General features: G+C 41.8%; 2 protein-coding genes across 3 annotated transcripts; one reads left to right on the top strand and one right to left on the bottom strand.

The window, feature by feature from the left end:
- Nucleotides 1-1757: 1757 nt before the first annotated feature.
- Nucleotides 1758-9296, top strand: pafah1b2 (platelet-activating factor acetylhydrolase 1b, catalytic subunit 2). Its single transcript, XM_085797691.1, has 6 exons — nt 1758-1972; nt 2460-2541; nt 3442-3531; nt 3736-3852; nt 5317-5439; nt 6416-9296. The coding sequence occupies exons 2-6, from the start codon at nt 2461-2463 to the stop codon at nt 6695-6697; spliced, it is 693 nt and encodes a 230-aa protein (XP_085653817.1). The 5' UTR covers nt 1758-1972; nt 2460; the 3' UTR covers nt 6698-9296.
- Nucleotides 9297-16429: 7133 nt separating this feature from the next.
- Nucleotides 16430-22169, bottom strand: LOC146974401 (transgelin-like). 2 transcript variants are annotated; one of them, XM_085797684.1, is made up of 5 exons: nt 21974-22169; nt 18069-18249; nt 17802-17973; nt 17564-17666; nt 16430-17442 (listed from the first exon to the last, which is right to left on the bottom strand). In XM_085797684.1, the coding sequence occupies exons 2-5, from the start codon at nt 18246-18248 to the stop codon at nt 17289-17291; spliced, it is 609 nt and encodes a 202-aa protein (XP_085653810.1). In that variant the 5' UTR covers nt 18249; nt 21974-22169; the 3' UTR covers nt 16430-17288. The 2 variants fall into 2 exon arrangements, with proteins under 2 accessions (XP_085653810.1, XP_085653809.1); XM_085797683.1 differs by having other exon boundaries at nt 18069-18255; nt 21978-22169.
- Between the last annotated feature and the right edge of the window lie 526 nt (nt 22170-22695).

Raw genomic sequence — 22695 nt, 5'->3', positions numbered from 1 at the left:
ATGCAAGACATATTTTAGGCATCTGTAACATTTATTTAAGATGGTCAACAGTAAAACATAACAACATTTAGATAAATTGACAAGAAAGCATGCAAAAAAGATGCATAGCCTATTCAACTGTAATCCTGGACATACAATAATTTCTGCATGGCACAGGTAAACCCAAAACAACATCACAGACACAATACAGCATTACCGAAGTAAAAATGATAAACCAGGTTATTCTATTTATCTATGTAATTTCAAGGCTACTGTTAAGTCACAAAAATGACCACATCATTATATAATCAAAACTGAATATTAGTCTCTGCATAGAAAAGTAATATAAATTGTGTAGTGTCAGTAGCTGAATGTAGTATTGTGTGTGTGTTTTTTCATAGTTGGTGCTGGTGTGCTTGATCCTGTTCCGAATTTGGTTTGTAAATTCAATTTTTTTCAACCAATGTAAAAAAGTTAAAAAATAAATAAATAAATAAAACGTCAGATAGCTATGACGTGTATGCCTCAGGGCGCTGACCTTGAAAATCAGTGCTTGCCATGTTCAACCACTAGCCTAATACTGTACTTTCTCCAACAGCCAGAAAATGGGAAGCTGATGTTTCCTGTGTTTCCTGAGGAGCTGGAAGGCAGCAATAGGGGCTAACGTGACCATGATGCATTGCGATCAGCTGACCCAGAGACATCTAGGAACAAGATTGGCCACTGGAGGAGGTGACAGATCATTCAACGGCATGTCACAGCAAACATGTCGGCAAGCTGAAGTGTACCCTCCCTTTGTCATGTTTTCCCCCTCACAACTGGTTTCTAACATCCACATAAACTATTTCACACAGTGGAGAAGAATTTCGTCGTATGTGGATCCAAAATGTGATGTTTTAGGCTGTTTCAGATGTTTTAATGGCGTGTTCAAAGAATCCAGCAGCCCATGATTCATTGCGCGGCCAGTTGTGTTGATGTGTATTTTAACCCTTTGTTTGACCTTTCAGGAAAAAGAACATGTAGAAACTGTGTGACCTCTTTAAATGAAAGACGACATCAATATTTAGATTTAATTTATAGACAGCTAGCTCTCTAGAGGTGGCCGTGGTAAGCGATTGAGACTTTAAATCTGGAAGTTACCGTTGCCTGACAGTCAAACTTTAGGGTAAACCACCCTTTGTCTTTTGCTGCGTTCGCGGACAACTCGCAACTCGGAATCTCCTAGTTGAAAACTCCTTTCAATTTTTGCATATATTTATTTTCTGGCTCTTTATTGTTCATAATTATCCTTACGCATCCAGATACATTGTATTTTTAATTGACTTATTTAATTATTTATTTATTATTTCATTTACTTATTTTTGTCAAGCTCTGCTATAGCCTATGTATTACGTACTCTGCACTTCAGTGTTGTTTCATGTGTTGTCATGTTTGTATAATGTCATGTTTGTATAATGTTTCAAATGTGATAATAAAGTTTGTTGAAAAAAAAAAGTTGAAAACTCCAAATTCTGACTTCAAAACGTTCGAGAGGCAACACGCCAGAATAACATGGCGGACCGGGACAAACTTTGCATTCAAAGTGCTTCACGTAGAGCAAAAAAACCAAACATTAAAACTGGCACCAAAACTATTTAAAAAAAAGAGAGGTTTAATATATTTTGGCATTTTAATGCATTTTAATTGCAAATCAAGTAGATAGGTTTGAAAAATCCGAGTTGTCTCGAACGCAGCATCATTGTATCGCTCCTCCGCAGTGCCCTCCGCCGGTGTGGGAGCAGGTCGGCGCTCTCCTCGGCGAAGAGTCTCCGTGGTTCCCCCCTTCTTGACACACCTTTTGTTGTCTCGTCGAGCTGGAGTCAGCTAACGGTTGCTACAGAGCATCACCCGCGTCGAGCTCCTGAGTCCGACACTGGTGTGTGAAGTGAAGCCGGGGTAGAAAAAAAAGTGAAGCCGGGGAGCTGAGAAGTGACAACCGACAGCCTGTTGTCAGGTAGAGACTGGAGCAGATTCTGGAAATTTCCGCATTAACCGCCAGGCGCGTGTCAAACGTTATTGTACCAGAGAGGCAGCAGCGATAACTAGTCTCCAGTCATTAGCTGGCTAGCTTGGTGGCTAACAAGCTAACGGCAGATAAATACTATCCTAGCGGAGTTAATGCGATCTGCTTTGTGATCAGTAAGCACCCGCCTAGAAAGCGAAAGTAGCCTACATCCGTATTAGGACAGTCTGTCTGCCTGCCTGCCTGCCTGCCCCCGTAACGTTAAGCTGCTGCTGCGGTGCTTTCTGCTCTCTGGTGGAGCTGGTGCCCCTTCCCTCCTCGCTGTAGTCAGTGGGCTGCACCAACCCTAAAGAAAAAAGAAAAAAGAAGAAGATCCCTACCGCCTCCTCTTATAGCTGTTATGTGCATGCATAGATATTAATTCTGTTATGGTGTTTATATCCGTGATTAAGTAAACCGCGGCGGTGTTTTCCTTTAGGATGAGTGGTGATGAATTGAACCCAGCTGCAGTGGCTCAGCCGGTGGAGGATGTTCAAGGAGATGGCCGGTGGATGTCACAGGTTGGTGCTGCTGCTGGTGGTGTTATTATTGGAGGGAACATTCAGTCCCGGCGCCAGTGTGTATCATGAAATAGATACCAGATTTGTTCCACATGTTTATAGGCAAATGAAAAAACTACTCCTCAGATGATTACTTTCATTTCTGGGCTTTCACATTGGCATCGATTACATCACATCATCAATTGTATGCATGCTTTGAACACCTTTTAAAATGTAATTCATGGTTGCACTGATCTGAGATTTTTTTATTTTATCTTGCTTGCTCTAAAATCACAGAATAAACAGATAACATCCCACTGTGATGTCAGCCTAGCATTTTCACATACAGTATGAATCACTTCACTTTCCAATTTATGATTTATTTATTACTTTATTTGTCTAGCGGCCCCTGTGTACTCCACAGTTTATAGGGCAGCAATAAGACATTGTTGAAGCTTTTACCATTGATGTTGATTGTGTTGAGATCCAGAAGGAGGTGACTGTTGTGTTTTGGTACTGTAAGGACATCTGCACACATTTTGCCACAATGTTTGAGTGTAATTTTGCAATAATATTAGTGGCAGATGAGATTGATGTAGTTTATGATATGATTTGATTCCCAAGACTTGTATTTGTTTCAGACAGTCACTTTTTCCAGCTCTTTTAGTCGCTCCTCCTCGCAGGTCTAAGCAAGGTTAATCCTCCCAAGCTAATAGGACTGAGACAGTCCAAGCCCTCTATCAGATGGGGCACCAGACGTGATGAACTTGCAGGATTTTTTTTCTCCGACTCAAAAGCCTAATTAGTATTATCCTCCCGCTAAGAAAGCTTATAACACAAAGGTTTTAGTTCAGACTGAAAGGCCTAATGTTGGACTGGACAGATCATACCGACGATGAGACTGTGTGTTTTCTTTTACAGCACACAAGATTTGTGCAGGAGTGTAAGGATGGTGAGCCGGACGTGCTTTTTGTGGGCGATTCTATGGTCCAACTAATGCAGCAGTATGAGGTGAGATACATGGCAGCAGCAGCATCCTCTTTTTCTTCTGATGCTCTATATTTTCACACATTACTCAAGATACATTATTTAAAATGTGCTTGTTAATCTTCAATATTTACACAAATGTATATTGTTGCATTGTATTTTGTTCCTGATTATACATTATTAGACATCAGTCACCAAAATAAGAGATTTCTGTTTTGCTCTCCACAGATCTGGAGGGACTTGTTCTCTCCTCTTCATGCGCTCAACTTCGGCATCGGAGGGGACACCACCTGTAACGTGCTGTGGAGGCTGGAGAATGGAGAGCTGGAGAACATCCGTCCCAAGGTAAGAGAGGACGCGGAAGATATTTTCTTATAAAATAATTTGTCTATATATTCTTGTATTATTTTTCCTGTTTACACCGTCACAATAATAATTTTTGAAATGAAACAGTCAAAATGAGATTAAACTGTAGTCTTTTAGCTTTTTTGCATTAACAATTAAGGAATAACAATTATTCTCACCTTAAAATCAATAATCTGAGGTTGTTACTTTATACAAAACAAAATGTTGGCTGTGTGGAAATTTAACAAAGTGTGTGACACTGATAAGACAGGAACACATACCAGAAATGACTTTCACTGACTTTGGGTCGTGGCATCACGACTAAATGTAAATATTATTTTCACTATTTGGAGGAAAATGCTTTGCAGTCAAAGCCTGCCCGAAACCAGTTACCTATGAACTTCACCTAATGCTGAGTTTGCTCCCTTGAGATGCTTTGTCAGGACTTTACTGCTGCCTCGCCTCGCTCTGTTGCTGCTTGTTGATTGGTTTTGTCTCTGCCTTCAGTTTGGTCTTAACTAAGTGAGACACATTCTCAGTTTGGTTGAGATCAGGTGACAGTGACACACGTACTACGCCCAGAGTGGACTTGATTTAGGTAGATGTTATGAAGGGGGGTTTTTTTCTCGGAAAATCTGTTATCATCCACTCCAAATGTCTTCTCTGGTTTTCCAGGCCTTGATGTGTTGGTCAGCTTGTCAGTGTACCACCATTTTTAACGAATGCACCAGAGTGTTGATTTGGGCTCTCCTAAAGTTTCTGCTTTCTTTCTGAGAGGTTTGTTTGGGCTGCGACGTGCTGAGAGAGCAACTATTATTATGCAAACTCAGAATTTCTGTAATCAACTCCACACCTTTCATCTGTTAGATTTGTCCTGTATAATGAGGGGACTGACACACTTGTCTATAAAACTACTTGTCAGTCAGTTGTCCAGTGACTGTCGAACTTCTGTAAATGAAGGAGTTTGTATAAATGTGTCACTGACTGTCCAAGCGCTCCTAGACCTGACTGTATGTACTGTAACATCTCCGGTTCAGATTCAGAACAACCTTTGTACGATATGCATGTCATTTCTACAAAAATTAGCTTAAATAGTCGTACCTCTCTGACACAGAAACTTGCACATGCACCTTTGGTCCCTCTTATAGAAATGTACAACATGTCCCTGATCCCCTCATCTTTTGAATGTAGTAGGAGAAGGTGGCCTGGTTGTCTGTAGTGTGAGAAAACAGCATTTTGTGACTGCAGCAGCACTCATGTTATTTTAGCTGCAGCCGCCTTAACGAAACACTGCAGCACACTGTGTCTGTTTGATCCCTGGCTGTCGACACCTTATACACTCTCTAGGACGAACTCACAAGAAGTCGCTTCGTTTTTTCGAGTCGATGCGGTTTTGACAACAGTTCACTGTGATATGTGAGCTCAGTGAAAGTGAACACCACATCCGTCTGTGCTCTTGTCCAGGTGGTGGTGTTGTGGGTAGGAACCAACAATTACGAACACACAGCGGAGCAAGTTGCAGGAGGAATTCTTGCCATTGCACAACTGCTCACCTCCCGTCTCCCGAAAGCAAAGATCGTTGTACTGGTAAGTTCTTTGTCTTTTGTTGCACTTTGGTTGTTTTAACAGGTATGTTGACAAGCATACGTCCTCATTTTCTCTCCTCCTTTCTGTTTTCATCGCTGTCACACTGACACAAAGCAGCTTTTAAGTGCCACTGAAACACTGACATGTTGGTATTTGGTTTAAGTTACATTGTCCTTTAATGTGATGAACACTGCATGATTGAAAAGTATTCAAACTTGATGTAAAACACAAAAACTGTTGACAAGGCACCAGCTGTTTAGTTCCAACATGTTAAAAGACGGGGTCAGAAAAAAATCACACATTTCCACACAATTAAGAGGTTAAAAATGCTTTGAAGTTCGATCATTTCTTCTCTCAAGTTAAGGCAAATGCACGCAGCTAACTTGTTCTCCATGAATAAGCACTTTTTTTTTATCATTTAAATTTTATTAGGGATTATATAATACACAGACAAACTAAGGACAATACAATGCAAAACACTACAATACTAGGACAGTTTACATAAACAAGACAGACTCAAGATGGGGGGGTGGGGGGTGCAGTACAATACAGTAAGTGTACAGTATGTGCAAGCAATGTAAAGGTCTTGGCCTTACACACATGATATTAAGCAAATTAAGATGATGACATAAATAAAAACTGTCTCTATCTCTATGCTTAGGCGGCTCTGCCAAAAGGCTACTGTACTATAAAGACGAATAACAACAAGAGTACAAATTAAGTTTAGGTAATGGAATAAACACTAAGAGCTAAATATGTCAGCTTTGTTTGATCTGTGTCTGTAAATTTCAGTGGGAAGTGGGGAGAGACCTGTAAAACGCGATGGCCCAGTTTTAGAGTTCAATTTGGTTTTTGGGTTTTTTTTATCCTAAAGGATGTTTTTAAAAAACAGCTTTACAGTAAATAAATGAAACAGAATATCAAGGTTCAATAGTGGGTTTGATGAATAAGTTGACTATATTTGTCTTCTCCTCAGGGCCTGTTGCCTCGAGGGGAGCGTCCCAACCCGCTGAGGGAGAAGAACGCCACCGTCAACGGGTACCTGCGCTCCTGGCTGCCTCGCCTGGGGCCTCAGGCTCAGCTGCTGGACGTGAGCGGGGAGTTCGTCCACTCCGACGGGACCATCACCGTGCAGGACATGTTCGACTTCCTCCACCTGACGTCGGCGGGCTACCGCGCCATCGCCAAGCCCCTCAGCGACCTGCTGCTCCAGATACTGGAGGAGACGCCGGAGGAGAGACGGGCGTCGCTGGTCTGAGTGGCGTCCGTGGCTGAGCGGCGAAATCTATCCAGAGGCATGTCTCACCCGCTGCTTTGGGAGATGGGGGAGACCTGCCCCTGGGGACTGGAGGAAGAAGGGCTCACTCACAGGTGGGGGGGTCGACCCTGGTGTGAGTGGGCCCACTTAGGGGTGTGGGATGACATTCATGAGTGGAGGGTCGGGTGTGGAGAGACCTCACTACAGACGTAGACACTGTGATCGCAGTAGAAAGCTCTATTGCAAAAGGATTTACCCAAGGTCAGACCACTCTGAGTCACACACAGATACACTGAGATAATGTGGGACTGCAGTGGCGCACACACACAGATTAATCTCGGCCCCTTGGATAACGAGAGTGTCGCCTTTGCCACGGATACATGACACAAAACAGAAAAACACAATCTAATTTCTGCCCTCATGTTCTTGCCCGATTTGTCCGCAAATGTGTGTTAGCTGTGCAGCCTCACTATTAACACGAGAAGTCCAGCGCACACACACACACACACACACACACACAGAGGAGACAGACCGTCATCCAACATTGTACAATGTTATGAGTCTGACCAGAGCAGTGGTTCCCAACCCAGCAGAGACCAAGACAAAACTGAGGTATTAGAGGAAGGAAAAAATATTTCTGTGAATCAAATAATGTTTATTTTTCTAACATCTATCTCTTCTTTTCTCTTTGAAATCATGAAACACTGGAAACTTCTCACCTTCTACAAATGCTAAACATCCAACTAAAATGTTATTGTATGTAAAAATCCCTCCCTGTTGTCACATGAAGTAAAAAAAAAGGTTGGGAACCACTGCTACAGAAGCACTTCTGCTGTGATGCATACTATGTGATGTGAGCAGTATTTAAAAGAAATAACACGTGATTATATGATTTTATTTTATTTTTTGCACACAGTGTAATCTTGCAACACACACAACTGCGTATGAAATAATTTATACACATTTATCCCAGTAGCTTTGTCAGTCCAGTTCTTAATGTGTACTGTTTCACATACTCAGCCAGACAGGGAGCACTTAGTACTAAATATTCACTTTTAAACTCAGTGTGTAACTATTTAGATGTCTCTACAAATTGTTAATCGATATAAAAAATAATAATAAAAAAAAAAGATCAATGGATATCCAGAGAGATCACACATACAGTAAACCACTACTTCATTTCACTGAACTAGATGTTCAACTCAAACCTGATGTTGGTGTACGCTGCATGCATGTTATAAGGTGAGCCTCAGCTTTGGTGTAGAAAAGTCGGCCAATGCTTCTGTATTACATTAAATATACATGAATTATTTATGTACGTTAAATGAGTGAACGTCAGCCAACGTCATGTATCCATACGTATCCATTAGTGATGTCGCACTGTTGAATCTGCTCGTTCAATAATCTACATACGTCTTCCAAACACCCTTAAACATGCAGCTTACGTGCGAAGTTTAGGTCACACGTTTTATTTGTAGAATAGCGTTTCAGCCATGAGGTCCAAAAAATAAAAAACATGACTGTGACATTTCATCTTAATGTCTAAAAAAAAAAGAAAGTAGTTTAACAGTTTCAATTTTGTCTTTGTATTCACTACATCCTGTCAGCTTCTTAAACAACCAGCCGCTCCTCGACTGGGTCCTGTCTTTTCAAGGGACATTTTTTTCAAAAGAGTAAAATCATAATTTCAGGTCTTGATATTTTTCTGCTCAGATTTAAATTTTCACAAACAAGTAAGAAATCTTGAGTCAAAACAAATTGTCACGTTAGCTCTGGTCCTGACTCCACTTCACTCTGCCCATCCTGAGTTATTCCAGATGAAAACAGACAGATGTGGGATGTGCACAGTTTCTTCCAGCATCCATATCTCCCACTAAATATTATCCAAATATCCACAGTCAGACTCTCAAACTTTTAACTCAGGCTGGCTCTCTCTCCCTTCTTCATACGTATGAATATACAGAATTATCTCTTTTCTGTTTTATTTTTTTCTCACCACCTCTTTGTTTCAGTTTCTCTTGTATTTGTAGTTGACACCAGCCACCCTGGGACTTGACATCTCTTGTTACAGATTTTTTCTTCTTTTTTTTTTTTTCTAGGGACATAAAGTTGTCACATGGTTAAGCTACTGAACACAGCTAATACTGAATCTCGTCACGCTACATGCTAAAAAAGCGAACACAGGTCATGTACATAGAAGCATTCGTCTGTGAGCTTAAACCGTAGCTTTTTTCTCCGTCGCTTCAGTTTGTGGCCGAGAGTCTCTTCTTGTCGAGCATCAAATTATAAACTGCTGTCTTAAGCTCTGCACATTTTTGCGTGCTGTGTTAAAATATGAATAGTGTATGTGTGTGCCTTAAGTGTTCATGAGGATGGTTGTGTACAGTATGTCTGGTACTGATTGGTGTCAGTTGGATGTGTGAGTGTTTAGAGGTGACCCCAGCTGTGCAGAAGACAAGTGAAGTGTGAGAAGAAAGATGGTGCTTGAGGAGGGTTCAGATTGTGGGAGTCTGTGTTTGGTGCAATACAGTATTTGCACTGTTTTGACTCACTGTCACGTTATTGCGTTAAAGCATTCCAATAAAAAAACAAAACAAAAGCAACGATCTGATCATGTGTGAGTGTCTCTTCTTTTTCTGCTCGTTTCTGTGTGTTTGTGTGTGTGTTAGTGCTACACACTGACTCGCCAACAGAGGGAACCATTTCATAGAAGATGAAATTGAGGAAGACTCGCTGCTTGTTCCACGCCTCTGCTCTTCCAGCTAGAGAGTGTGTGTTACTGCCTAATTAATTTGCTTTCACCAAGTTTATCTCTCTAATGTTGTAATAATTCACCAACAGCACCCGGAGGTAAAGCAACAGAGGCAATCTCCCTGTTAAAAACGTCCTCATTAAACATTTACATGTAGTTAGGCATGCTGGAGTGTACATGATTGCTGGGAAGTTGTAAAATACCTATTTAATAAACCATTTGCTCACTTTTGATGCTGCTTTCATTAATTTTAACTGTGACCCAAAACTGTCCCCGTGTAGCAAAAAATAGAGCCTCCATTTGGAGGCCCACACTGGAGGCTGGGTGTGAAGTCTGAAACTATCACCACACCGGACGACCTCAAATGATTGTCCTTGGATTCACGTCGTGAGTTCAGTTCACGTTTCGGTGGAATAAAGCACTTTAGGAATTTTTCAATATTTGAGAAGCTTTCAAAGTAAAAGCACACAATATGTCACATGAATGAGGATTACCTGAAATGGTGAAATGTTTCCTACATTTAACGCAGGAATGAAAATAAACACATGAACACATTCAAATACCCACTTCATGTTTTTATAAGGCTTTAAACTGCCTGTGCAGACTGTAGATAAATATTCCGCCGCTCCCTCTATCAACATGTGTGGAAATGGGAAATGATAACTTTCTAATCCCAGCAGGCATCAGCAAACGTGTCACATACAAGTGAGCTACACCCTGATAAAACCTCTGGCCTTGCACATTAATCCTTTTTTTTGTTGTTGTTTTTTTAACCTTGTTTAGCATCCAAACAGCCTATAATAACCTGGGAGGCAAGAAGAAAACATTGAATATACAATAATGAAGTTATTTTATGTATGAACCTCAGAGATATAATACGATGCCAAGTGTGAGAAATAGTGCAGTGGCTCCAACATGCATCTGTGTAGTGGACCCATGTGTCATCTGCTGCAGGCTGTAGCTTTGATACTGTGTCTAATAACTCAGCATGGAGCATGGAGACTCTGCTGTTAAACATGTGGCCCAGAGTGGAAATAACCAGTGGTACATACATACTCTGAATAGCTGCAGTCACCAGTCATTTACTGATGGTGTAATTCTCTGTTTGACAAGTGTCCCTTTCACCGTCTCTGGCACACTTATGAATGAAATGAGAGTGTGCTCTATACATAATTGCGGTGATTGAATTTACTCCTTGGAAAATAAGTGACTTTGTGCTTTGTTTCGTCTAAATGAGTCAAATTCCCCTTGCGCGCCTCAGTTTCCTTTGATCGCCATGAGTTGCGACTGTTTTTTGGAGGATGCCATTTCAGATGTCATGGCTATACTTCTTTGTGCATATTTGTGCCAGTGCCATGTGCTGTGTGACCCTTGTGATGTTGCAGCAGTCCTTGGTGCTAAATGAAAATAAATCTGTCACATGTTTTAACTTCGTTTTAAGATTTTATTCAAGAGGAAATGAAATACAGAAGTTGTTGTCAATGATTAAAAGCAGAAGTTCAGAAAAACGCAGTAGCCTCTCGAGAAAGCTCTGGGTTATTTTTGATTTCATGCTTAGCAGCAGAGCAAATGTTTACATGAGGAATCTGCCTCTGCTGCCGTCTCTAAGACACTGCAGGGTTTTTTATTTTTCATGAGGAACTGTGGTAGTAACCTGCATCAGCCAGGTGAAGGCCCTCATGAGCCCTGTCTAATGCAGTAAGATGCACTTCACAGCTTCACTGCAGCAGCTGATGTGACAGGATAAGGTGCAAGAGTGTCCTGACTGGTGATAAACTGCAGATCTTAAGGTGTTGGCAGGTTACAGGGAAAAAAATCTCCATGGTTTAACCTGGGCAGCATTTTCTGAGAGTGAACTTTGAGGATTTATCAATATAGCTTGTCTCTGTGATTTAACATAACCCTGCATATGGTTTAAAAAATCGAAGGGTCATCTTTCACTATCTGGCCTCGGACCGACACTTTTGTGGGGAAACGCCCACTTCTTGACGCACATTAACAACCGTTTACACCCAGTTGCTCCTGTGACCCAGATTTCTACACATCTTTTGACACATGCAGTCGTACCACAGCACCTACCTCTTGTTGTTCCTCGCCAACCTTATCTGTACCCATGACTCATTCACATACACATACAGTATTCAGCGTTCACGCTCGCCTCAGCCCGGAGGCTATGTTTATCATATCTGATGTGACATCCATACTGCTCCATTCACAGTCTCAAAAAACCTGCTGTATTTCATGAACAAAGCGGCCTGTCAGTGTCTGGAGAATCACACACTCAACACACACACACACACACACAACAAATCACATCTCCATGAATATGGGAAATGTAGGAGGGCTTGCAGTGGAAAAGCAGTTTCACCTGCATTAAGGCTCCTGTCACGCCGTCTCTGTGTCACTTGAACAGTGCAGAGGATTTCTAAAGGCTGTTTCTACCCCACGACCAGGTCATCGAAATTCATTTATATCCATTGATTTCTGCCCTGCACCTCTCGATAATTGCCTTGGTTCTTAAGCTAATTCAGCAGGTCTCAGGTCAGGGTCATCCTGTCCTATTTACTTCTCTTTCACCCAGGGCGATCGTTCCTCCACTGCAGCCTTTTTTGACATTACTTTAACACATTAGACTGACATCACCCTGCTGCACACAAACCAAAGCAGCCTAACATTGCTCCTGCTGTCAATTAAAGCCTGCAAATGTTTGTTAAAGACAAAGACATGCATTTTTCTTTTTTATTTTGGGTCCAAATTATCAGCAGAACAGAATGTCCTTTGGCCCGTTTGAGACAAAGAAACCAATCACTGCAGCTATTTAGATAGCTGCATGCCCATTATCTGTTTCTCTTTTGTCCCTTTTGTTTACTTGATTTAGTGACGAGCATTGTGACTTTTCAAGAGTGGGTGTCACTCATAACCTCAGGCTTCCTGACATTGTGTACAAACTCAGACACGCCTATACCAACCAAATTAAAAATTCATTCCTTTCCCATCCACGTTAGGATATCTATTATAAGACAAGATTATTATTGTCAAGATATGCATGATATGAATTCAAGGTTTCCCCAAAATAGAGATTTATCTTGACAAATGTGACATTTCAACAATGTTTTAGTGTAACTGAGCTGAAATCCAAGACTCCTGTTTGCATCATTTAAGGACTCTATTTAAACTTTTAGGAAATCTGAAGCAGTTTTAGAGCTCTGAGCATGAATATTAACGCTCGCTGTACACAGAGGCCTTAAGGTAGCCTACCCTTGGCTTCAGGTTTAATTTGAGCCCATACCATGTGTTTGATTGAGGTGGGATGAGACAGTTCAGACACATCAACCAGTAGGCGTCACTGGTGCTGCATTAACAACGTGATCCTTCACCGGCTTCCCACCCAGCGACTGCCAGTTACATTCATCGTAGCCAAGCCAAGAAGAGCTCCACCGCTGTGGATTGAAGCCATGTCTCTGCAATGGTGTGTGACAGGTTTTTCCACTGGGTTGTTCGGTGTCCTTACTCCACCTTACTGACTTTACCAACGGTAGCATTAGTTCCAGCCTGATAATCAGACTCAATGGCCACTTCATCTGCTTCAGTCCTGAGGTCTGGAGCAAGACGGCCTCAAAACCTTGTGTCCGTCATGATGACTCAGTTTAATGAGAATTTATACAGACGTATATGCTTCCTGAATGTTGAATCATCAATCTCATATGTCTCATACACACTCACGAGCTGATGATGCAGCATCAGGGACAGATACTGTAGAGGTTCAGGGTCTTAAGGACGCAGGAGGACACGTTCTCTGGGGGACTGAGGGATCGACTCTCATGTGGCCTTTGGCTGTGATTGGAGTCGGCCCTCTACCAGAGCCACCAGAGCAGTGAGGGCTCCACCCCGTGTCTTTTTTCAACTTTACGGTGGTTAGGTGTTAAAGCAGGAAAAGGTGTTACATCAGTTTCCCCGCTGGCATTTTCCCAGACAGCCTAAAGGTTCAACCTGGTTTCTCTCCAGTCACCTCTCTAACCTCAGTGCTATCATAACCCCCATTATGCCCCTGTATGGCAGCAGGGTACATTCCTCTGCATGAAGCCAGTGACGTGTTGGTGTTTCCACACTTTCATTTAAATCCTGATGGAATGAAGAAAATAGCTCCTGTGTCAAAAAGGCCAGACACCAGCACTCTGCTCCAGTCTGGCTGCAGAAACGTGCAAGAGATTAAGACCGCAAGATAAGGATCAGAATTTTGTTTGCTTTAGCTTGCTTTGGGAATATTTCAAATGTGACAAGTGGCTTTTTACAATCTCATTAATTATGTTGCCATGCATAGTAGAGTGGCCGCCCATAAGTGAAATGAATTTATGTGTTATGAAAACTCAACCTCAAAGTTATTGTGTCATAATTTCCCCTGCATTTACATAGTTTCCTCATTCTCCAGAGCAGAACGAATACAACCACAGACTTGCCTAACGATAACAGAATATAAAAAGAAGAGGGGTTTGTAGTTTTCCTTTGGGCTTGTCCTCTAGCCCTCTTATTACAAACCAGCTTCAGCAAATACTGTCACAATCACTGTGTATCTATATGCTTGTGGCTCAGGAAGTAAAAGCACATTGTGGACCAGTCAGGAGGTCACTGGTGCAATTTTCGGCTCATCCAGCGTGTCAACTTAACTGAATTTCGAATAGCTCCCAGTGTAACATTGGATAGTGAGAGAGTGTGTGTGACAGAAAAGCAAAGTATGCATAGAAAATGCACTGCAGTAAATGGGTGAATGTGGTGTGAAGTGTGATGTAGAGGTCAGTTCGAAAAGCACTCTCTGTGCACAAATGCCGTCCGTGACAGTTCAGTCAATCTCCTTCACTCGTTTCACGCAGATTTACTGAAATGACCTATTAAATGAACCGTGAACTGCTAATGAGTCACTTAACTCATTCATAAAACAATCAGTATTGAGTTACACTTCACTGCAAACAAGACCTGATAAGATTTGCAAAGTCAGGGAGTTAATTATGTGTGATAACGTCTGCCAGCTCAAATGAGGATGAAGCAGTTACTTGCAAATTTTAAATTGTCTGTTTGGACGTTTTTAAAGACCATAAACTGAAATGATGTAAAACCTTCAGTTGGTGCCACATATCAACTTTCTGTAGATAAAGACGCAGAAAATGATCAATTCAAAGTTTCTAAAGTTAAGATACAAATGAGGAACATAGGCTACTGTGTAATGGAGGGAATGGTAAAAATCCTATAATGACAGCAAAGGGGCTGATAAAAGGTCAGAGAATAATTTTAAGAACTGAATCTAGTACAATTCGCTCTGCTTTACTCAAGTAGTCGGACCAGCTTTGAACATTTCATGAACTATATTTGTGTCTTGAGCACACAGCCGACAGTGTGTCAGTGAGGCGTGGCAAACAGCAGGAAGGAATCAAGAGTCCTCTTATAAAAGTGTCTTCTGAGCACGTTATGGTCATGAACCCTTGAGATAAACTAGTGCTGATGTATTGAGTATAATGTGAAACGCTAAGAGCTCACTTGCGCCAAAGCAAACCAGTCTGCTGGTGCTAAAATAAATATTAGTGTTGAAATAATAAATACTTTCTGGCAGTTCTAATTATCTAAACGACAGCTGAGATGGCAGCTGCTGTCCCGTAGAGACTAATGTGCTGAGTCTCGTCAACACTACAGTTTTAAAATTAAAGACATTATTAAAAAAGAGCTTTATGATGATATCAAAAGGGAATTTGTTTCTGTCTAAAGTCTTTCTGAACTGTTTACTGAATATGTTTGGCTGCACGGTGATCAAGCATGTCATAGATGCAGTTTGCAGTTTTCTTATGCTCTTATTGTGAAAATGATGGATGAGAAAAATAAAAATGACACAATGAAACACAAGAATATTGCACCTCGTCGACAAACTGCATATTTACTGTATTACTTTCATTTGCTTTAATCATTACTTGTTTCTCTTGAGTACACAGCATTATATTTTAGTCTTGTGTGCATACATAGCTTCCTGTTATCAGACAATGAGTAAGAAGGAAGAGGAAAAGGAAGTCTTTTTGTTTGTCCTCGCTTTGCAATGATCAGTCCTTTTTTGGAGCTCTCTGCTTTCTTAAATCCTGTTCAGTCCTGACCAGTACTCTTTCTGACCCGAACCACCTTAATCTCCTGTGCCTGACTCCTTTAGGACATTTCTTGTCTTCCCATTTCCTACTCTTTTTTTTTTTTTTTTTTTTTACAAGTACCTCTCCCTCTCCTAGCTGTTGTCTCTCTATTATCTCTTTCTCTCATCAAATCTAACTTTTTCTTTTACAACCCTCTCTCCCTCCTGCCTTTCTTCTCTATCTCTGCACTTTTTCTGAGTCAGTTCATGCTGAACAGTTCAGCCTGTACTATAAAAAAAAAAGCAGCATAAACAAAACCTTGGCAGGGGATACAGATCGTCCTCTTCTGAATCCCCCCTTGTTTCTCTCACTCCATCCAACCAGAGAAAGCTCCACCAGAAAAATCCAGGTTTTATCCCCATCCTTCATCACTCCCACCGATCGTTTTTCTCCTCCCACCTTTGGGCAGATTGCCTTTTTTTTCTTTTATTTGCAGACTTTATCACAGCCTCTTATCTGTGTGGAGCACAGCTCAGGTTTAAAGCAAACAAAAGTAGGTGTAAGGCTACAGTTACCTGTAGAAATCTGATGGTTGCCAAGTGCAAAACATGAATCCATGTCTTTTACTGTTTACCTGGTGCCATGTTATCAAGAAGGGCTCAGCAGTCAGCACAGTGTGTGATCAATAGCATCACCAACAAAGCTCTTAGTCAATCTATTCATCACACAAGAGGCTTTGTTACAGTAAAACCAAACTTTATTTCAATATCGTCCATTAACCTCTAAAAAAAAAGGTCCAACATCAATTAGAAATGAGTTAACAGACTGTGTTATGGAGCAGGTAAAACACACACAACTTTTTTTTTTCTTTTTTTAAAAAACATTTTAGGCAGTTCATTTTCTAAACTAAACATGTGGGTTTGCTTTGACTTCAAATTTTGTTCTAATTAATTAATTAATTAACTCTAAACCACAGCACTCCTTCCAGGCTGCTACTTGTTTCAGTTCACTCCAGTAGCTACTCAGACTTCATCATACTCATCACTGAATAATTGATCTTTGGCATTCATGTTTGAGGACACCCTGACGCCCAAGAATTGCTTCAGCTACTCCGGCAGCTTGGTGAAACACAAACAGAGGCACCGTGAAAAATAAATATGGATTTGATTATTTCATGCGTCAAAAGTTTTTGAAATCTCAAATGTCTGAGTGTCTTTGAATGCACCAACAGCAAGAGTTATGAAAAGACTTCCTGAATGCATTACCCTGTTTCAGCCTGTTGATTTTTTATAGTGCAGGTAGGTACTGAAATGAACTGAAACCACTAAATGGCTGGAAGGTAAGACTTCTAAAATCTTATGGTTGAAAAAAAAAGCACATTTGATGTTAAGGTTATGAGTTAAAACGTGCCAAACAACTGGAATGATTCTTAATGGGGGAAAAAAAGTATTATTTACAAGGTGGCCTAACAGAGTGTAGTTCTAACAAATACGATGTAAAATGCTCTGTTTTATTGTCTATTCTCTATTTCTGTGTGTTTCCTCAACATAGAGTGTGTCGTGTTGGTGCACATGTTCTCGTTGGTCCCTGTTCTGGTCCAGTTTTGTCTTGAATGCAGTCAGGTCACATTCTTCCTAATGGTCAAGGTAAGAGTCAGAGATTTTCCATCCTCGCTGACTGGCCGAAGAGAGGACAGGGGGAGGACGGTTCTGGGGGAGCGTTTAACTACCGTTCGGGTTCAGGGATTGTTGTTGATAATCTGCCGGGGTCGTCCGTAACCCGTCATGCCGGCTTGAGATGCTCCTTTGTTTGTTCCCATTTGCAGGCCGATGACATTTCTGCCTTCGGTCAGCTGTTCTTCTGAGAAGTCTCTCCTGTTCTCTTGGGCTTTCCTGCACACACACACAAACACACAGCTCGGTCCAACATGTCCTCTCTCTGAGCCCTGAGATGAAACCTCCTTTATTTCGACATACTAGTTCCCGTATGAGGGAGGGGGATTTCCATACTCACTTATGGAACCAGCTGGGGTCTCCTTTGTAATTCCCGTCATCCTTTGTGACTGCCAAACTACCCAGAGCCATCAGGGTCCTCTGGACAGCAGCCAGGTCTTTGCCTGAAGACATGCAACAATTTCAAATGAATAGAGTCCACACAAACGTCCAGGGACGAGGCGCCTACTCTCCACCACCCACTTCCTCATTTATAATTGTAATGACAAGACTCAGATGAGTTCTGCAGGTTCTCTTACCTTCATAGAGGTCTACAGTCTGGAACATGTCCGTTTTGGTGACTCCATAGTTTTCCGCAGCTTTGAGGAACATGGAGATTTGCTCCATCTGCTTGAACGCCATGCCAGAGCTCTTGATGCTCTTGATTGGCCTGTTGGCTCCATGCAGGCTGTTGATGAGTTCACACAGCATCTACAGGTACACAGCAGGAGCAGATCAGTCTAAATACACGCTCCAAAATGCAAGTTATGATGCTGTAAAGAGACAGAAATGAATCCAACACTCACACATCCGTCCTTCAGCCAGTTTTGGAAGCCCATCTTTCCCGCCTCAGGTTGGCCGACGCCAGAGCCGCACTGAGCCATGATCCACTGCACCAGCCGTTCCTCCAGTTCCGGGTCGTATTTCTTATCAATCTTGCTCTGAACCTCGCGGCTCAAACCGTAGGCAGGACCTTTGTTTGCCATGCTGATCCTGTTTGGGAGGGAAAGTTGGCGTAAGATAGGCAAGTAGCTCAGCAAACTTTCCTCCCTGGCAGCCTATTATGATCTTTTCAATGCGGATATTTAATGGATGTTACGACATTCACATTGAAATCCCTAACCCTGCACACACCCACGGTCCTGGCCAGTAGTCAGAGCAAATACAAGTTTAGTCGCTCTCTTCCTGATGTGAGTGAAATGTGTTGTGTTCAGTTGTGTGCTCTGATGTTTTGTGGGGATTAGGTTCCTGTTCATTTCAGACTTTCAGAATGAGTAAGAGATGAGAAAAGAGGCAGATTTACTGTACAAACTGTGGTAAGGCGGGGTTAAGAACTAGGTTTTAGCCAAGGTTACGGTAGGTGCATGTGGTGTTGGTGGTTACCAGATCTGGTTCAGAGTTAGGTGAAAATATTAGAGAAGTTCATAACCGTGAAAGGTGAAATATGAGGCAAATTAGTTTAGCACAAATTAGCTTAATTTAACACAGAGACCACCAGGAATAAGGGGAAACAGTTAGCTAACTCTAAAGTAACATGTTATATCCATTAAGTGTTATGGTTTTGCATAAATTTGATAAAGTAAGTAAACTTTGCAGATGCTTGTTGGTGTTTTTTTTAAATTTAACTTAAGATTCAACAGACAGATATAGGCTACAATCTTTTCATCAGGCCTAACTCTTTACCATAAAAGCTCCACCCACCCACCCACCACTAGTTTAAGGCTAGAATCAGTCAAGGACAGTCGTCAATAAAGAGTCAAGGACAGAGATACTGAAATGCACATGTGTGTCTGCCTCTCTAAAATACAGCAGCCCACAATGAATCATCTGCTTTCTTAATCTTAATGATATAACGTGGCCATTTTCTCACGTAATTTAATATTTTGCACATGGAAAAAAAAAAAGGGACATACCAAAATGTCTGGAGGAATTACACTCCCGCTGTTCACTGTAAGAAATTATGGATGGGCTGTGTCACTTATTAATGCAGTATGAGTTTCCTGTTAGCTGCAGCCCCCCTCCCTGCATCCTGTTTGCTCATTCGGCTGTCACTTCCTTCCTCCCGCCCTGACAAAGGTAGCTATGTGTATACAGGACTCTAAACAAAACAACACATTGCTGCTCGCCATGGCAACGACCTTTAAGCAAACAATCCCATCAAGTCTGTTAAACAGTGAAAGCCTGGGATGGGGACGCCTTAATAACCTCCATGATGCGGTTATTGCTTCGACTGATCAGAATCACTTAGTTACACATTCCTGTGACATTTGCGAATGTCTAGGAAAGCAGATTACATATGAAGATGTTTACCGCTGATTGGACAAGTAGATAAATCCCGCTGCGTTTCATTTTCTTCACTTCCTGCCCAAATACGTGCACATATTTCATACAGTATGTTATGTCTTCTGCAAATATAGAGAAAATGTATAATTTTTGCACCGTAAAAGACAAACTATTTTTGGAAACACCATGTAGGATTGCGTGCATCCGTGCAAACCGCATTAAACGCAGGCCATAGAGTACATTTGTCCCTCCAGGCCAGAATGGCACACCTACTACATCCCTTGCAAAACAGAGGCTTGTCAGTCTTACACAATATGTGTTGATAGTTTGACAAATCATCACTGTCTCGCAGCTTCACACTGCAGCCCTAGCTGCCATAGATCACACTTGTGTCTCTGTTTATTGTCTGAGGTTGCACTGGTTATGTAGGCATGTGGATGAGAAGCGTCTTCCTGTCCATTAAGTCGTTCCAAATCCAGTTTGTTGCGGCAACAGGAGCGAAGTAAATACCCTAGAAACTCTTGAGCAGTCTCTGTCTCAATCAGAGGAGTTGTGTTTGTGGTGCGGTGGCGTGGCCAGCTGCAAACATCAGGACTTATCTCTGCATGCAGCGAACACAGAGGGATGATGAAGTCAAGAGTCTGCTCCTTCAGATTAACCCTGAGTCTGACCTGCACTTTGAGCTCTGAGCGACACATGTAAACCACTGACAGGATGTCACAAGATGAAGTCATGCCTCTGTCTCTTGGCCAATTCTAGGGCTGATTTTGTGAAGTGGCCTCCGAACAGACGCATCTGGACCTGGAGCTGAGAGGGACTGGGCCACCAACGCTCTTTAGAAATTAACGGGGAGCGGCCTGGTAGTTTCTGGAAACATCTTGTAATCATAAGAGTCACAGCTACTCGCCACAAAAAGCAGGAGGGCGATAATGGGTGTGGGCTGCTGAGGTTACTGAGGTTACTGGAGTGATTTCTATCGTGCAAACATGCTCTATCAATGTATTTCACCTTGGCCATGTTCAGTCCTGTAGTCATTGAATTACATAATTTGCATTTTACATTGTCTCATACAAAGTCTGACTGTTCAGCTGGTATTTGTTTCAAGTCAAACCATCTCAGCCACAGAGCAGTACTTTTTTCTTTCAATCTTTTTATCATTCAAGCAACAGTAAATAGAAAATACAGCTGCGTGACTTAGTTTCTACAACCTTGAGTGGCCCAGGAGTCTGAGCACACATGGGCTTTCCCCTCAACACTCTGCTGCGACACATTTTAATAATTACATTCAAACTGCTTCTCTGAGAAAACCCTCTCCTTTTACATTCATTCACTGATCAGCTCTCGTGCGCAGTTTGAGAGTTAAGTGTCTTACTCAGATGCGACTCCAGTTGTTACTGTTATATTAATCATTCACATCCCACGCCCAGATTCTTCTACTTCTTCTGCATCATTTCAATTGACGGAGACGTCCGTTACAAGATGTTTCACATCTTGCATGCTGTTGCAACCAGGCAGCATAAAACTACGTCATCAGCCGTTATTCCTTTTTTTTTTTTTTTTTTTTACAGTTTAACACTGTCTCAACTCACTTCTCAGATCAAGAAAAGATGAAAAAGTTGCTCTGAAACTGTCTGTGATATGAACAAACTGGACCTAAAAGTGGTAGTTCACACGATTATATATATATATATACGAGTATATGACCATGTTTCCCCTTAGTCTGCAAAGACCTGAGCTGCTGCTGAGCCACGCTGTTATTTCAGTGCTCTTTAGTTTACCTTGTCAGTCAGGATAGCAGGAGCAGCCCCACCGCTTAAAGTCAGTTTTTAACCCATGTCACAGTCAGAAGCACAAGCTTGCACATAAAACTTAACGTTGGTCCATAAATGTCACAACACGTGCTACAGACACATGCAGAGTTTTACTGCCGTATCCTGAACAGACTGGTGTTCAGAGCATAAATTACAGTGAAAATGACATGTTATTAGACAGCACAGGCTACATGCTGAAGAGTCTCTGATGTGAGATTTGTCAGAGGCTGAAACTGTGAGGCCTCACATTTTGCTGCAGGCACTTGTGAAGGGAGCTGTGAGCCGAGAGGTAGATAAGAGGGAGGATTTCATAACACAAGAATTTACAGACTGGTGGATCACTCACTCAGAGGCTATACAGTATCTACTCCACTCACACACACAAAGAGCTAAACTTTAACCAAGCTTTTAGCCTGTTTAGTCTGTGCATGATCAAACCTGAGCAAGAGAAAAGGAGCCAGGAAACAAGGGCGGGGTGTGTGATACATTATACTTGTTTTTTTCCTCATGTTTCCTGCACAGTTAAACCCACAAGCTCCACAAAACTGCAAAAACATCTTTTCCCCCACCAGTGTAGAAGCTAGAAAACTGTGTGAAGTCTGTAGAGAAGTGTTTACTTACTTTGTGTGTAGTAGCTTTCAGGTGAGCACAGGTGTGTCTGAGCTTGAGTCGCTGTGATCCCGCTCTTCTTCTTCTTCTTCTTCTTCGTCAAAACTCAGTGCAGAGTGCACTGTAGAGGAGTGCCAGAATAAATACAGCAAAGAACCTTGTCTGAATTATATGACTTCACCAGGTTCAACAGAAAGAGGGAGCAAGAGAGAGAAACGCCTTCAGGTCCTCTTATTTCACTCCACGGCCCGCCCCTTTCCCTTTTCTCCTTTTCCTCACTCAAATTGTAATTCCTTATTTAGGAGAAGGAAGGGAAGGAAAAAGAGGCCATGTGACTGAGGAGAGTTTTGGTGTGGTCACTGAAAAGAATTCTCCAAATTTCTCCCTCTACCGCTAAAGAACAAGACAGGATTAGGAGGAAAGGAGGGAGGGATGATAAAAAATCCTGGAGAACAGTGAAGTTTGTAGGAGCACAGGAAGGGAGTTGTAGTAATTAGAGAACAGTGAAGCACATGTGGGAGATAATTTATTGCCTTAATTCAAACGGGTGATGTTTGCGGTCGATCAAATCTGTCTGAAACTGAAACAGGCGGCAGGCAGCTGTGGAATGTAAATCCCCCCCCTCTCCGTCTCTGTTGAGCTTCACGTCAAAGCACAATGAAGAGGAAGGAAAAAGCACAGGTCATAACACACACCGCACAGACATTTTTCCAAATGGGTGAAATTGTAA

Source organism: Trachurus japonicus, chromosome 14, assembly GCF_045865225.1.
Source record: "Trachurus japonicus isolate A0001 chromosome 14, Traja_1.0".
NCBI classification, from domain to species: domain Eukaryota; kingdom Metazoa; phylum Chordata; class Actinopteri; order Carangiformes; family Carangidae; genus Trachurus; species Trachurus japonicus.
Note: the sequence above shows the minus strand (reverse complement) of the source record. Positions and strands in the feature narration are given on the sequence as shown.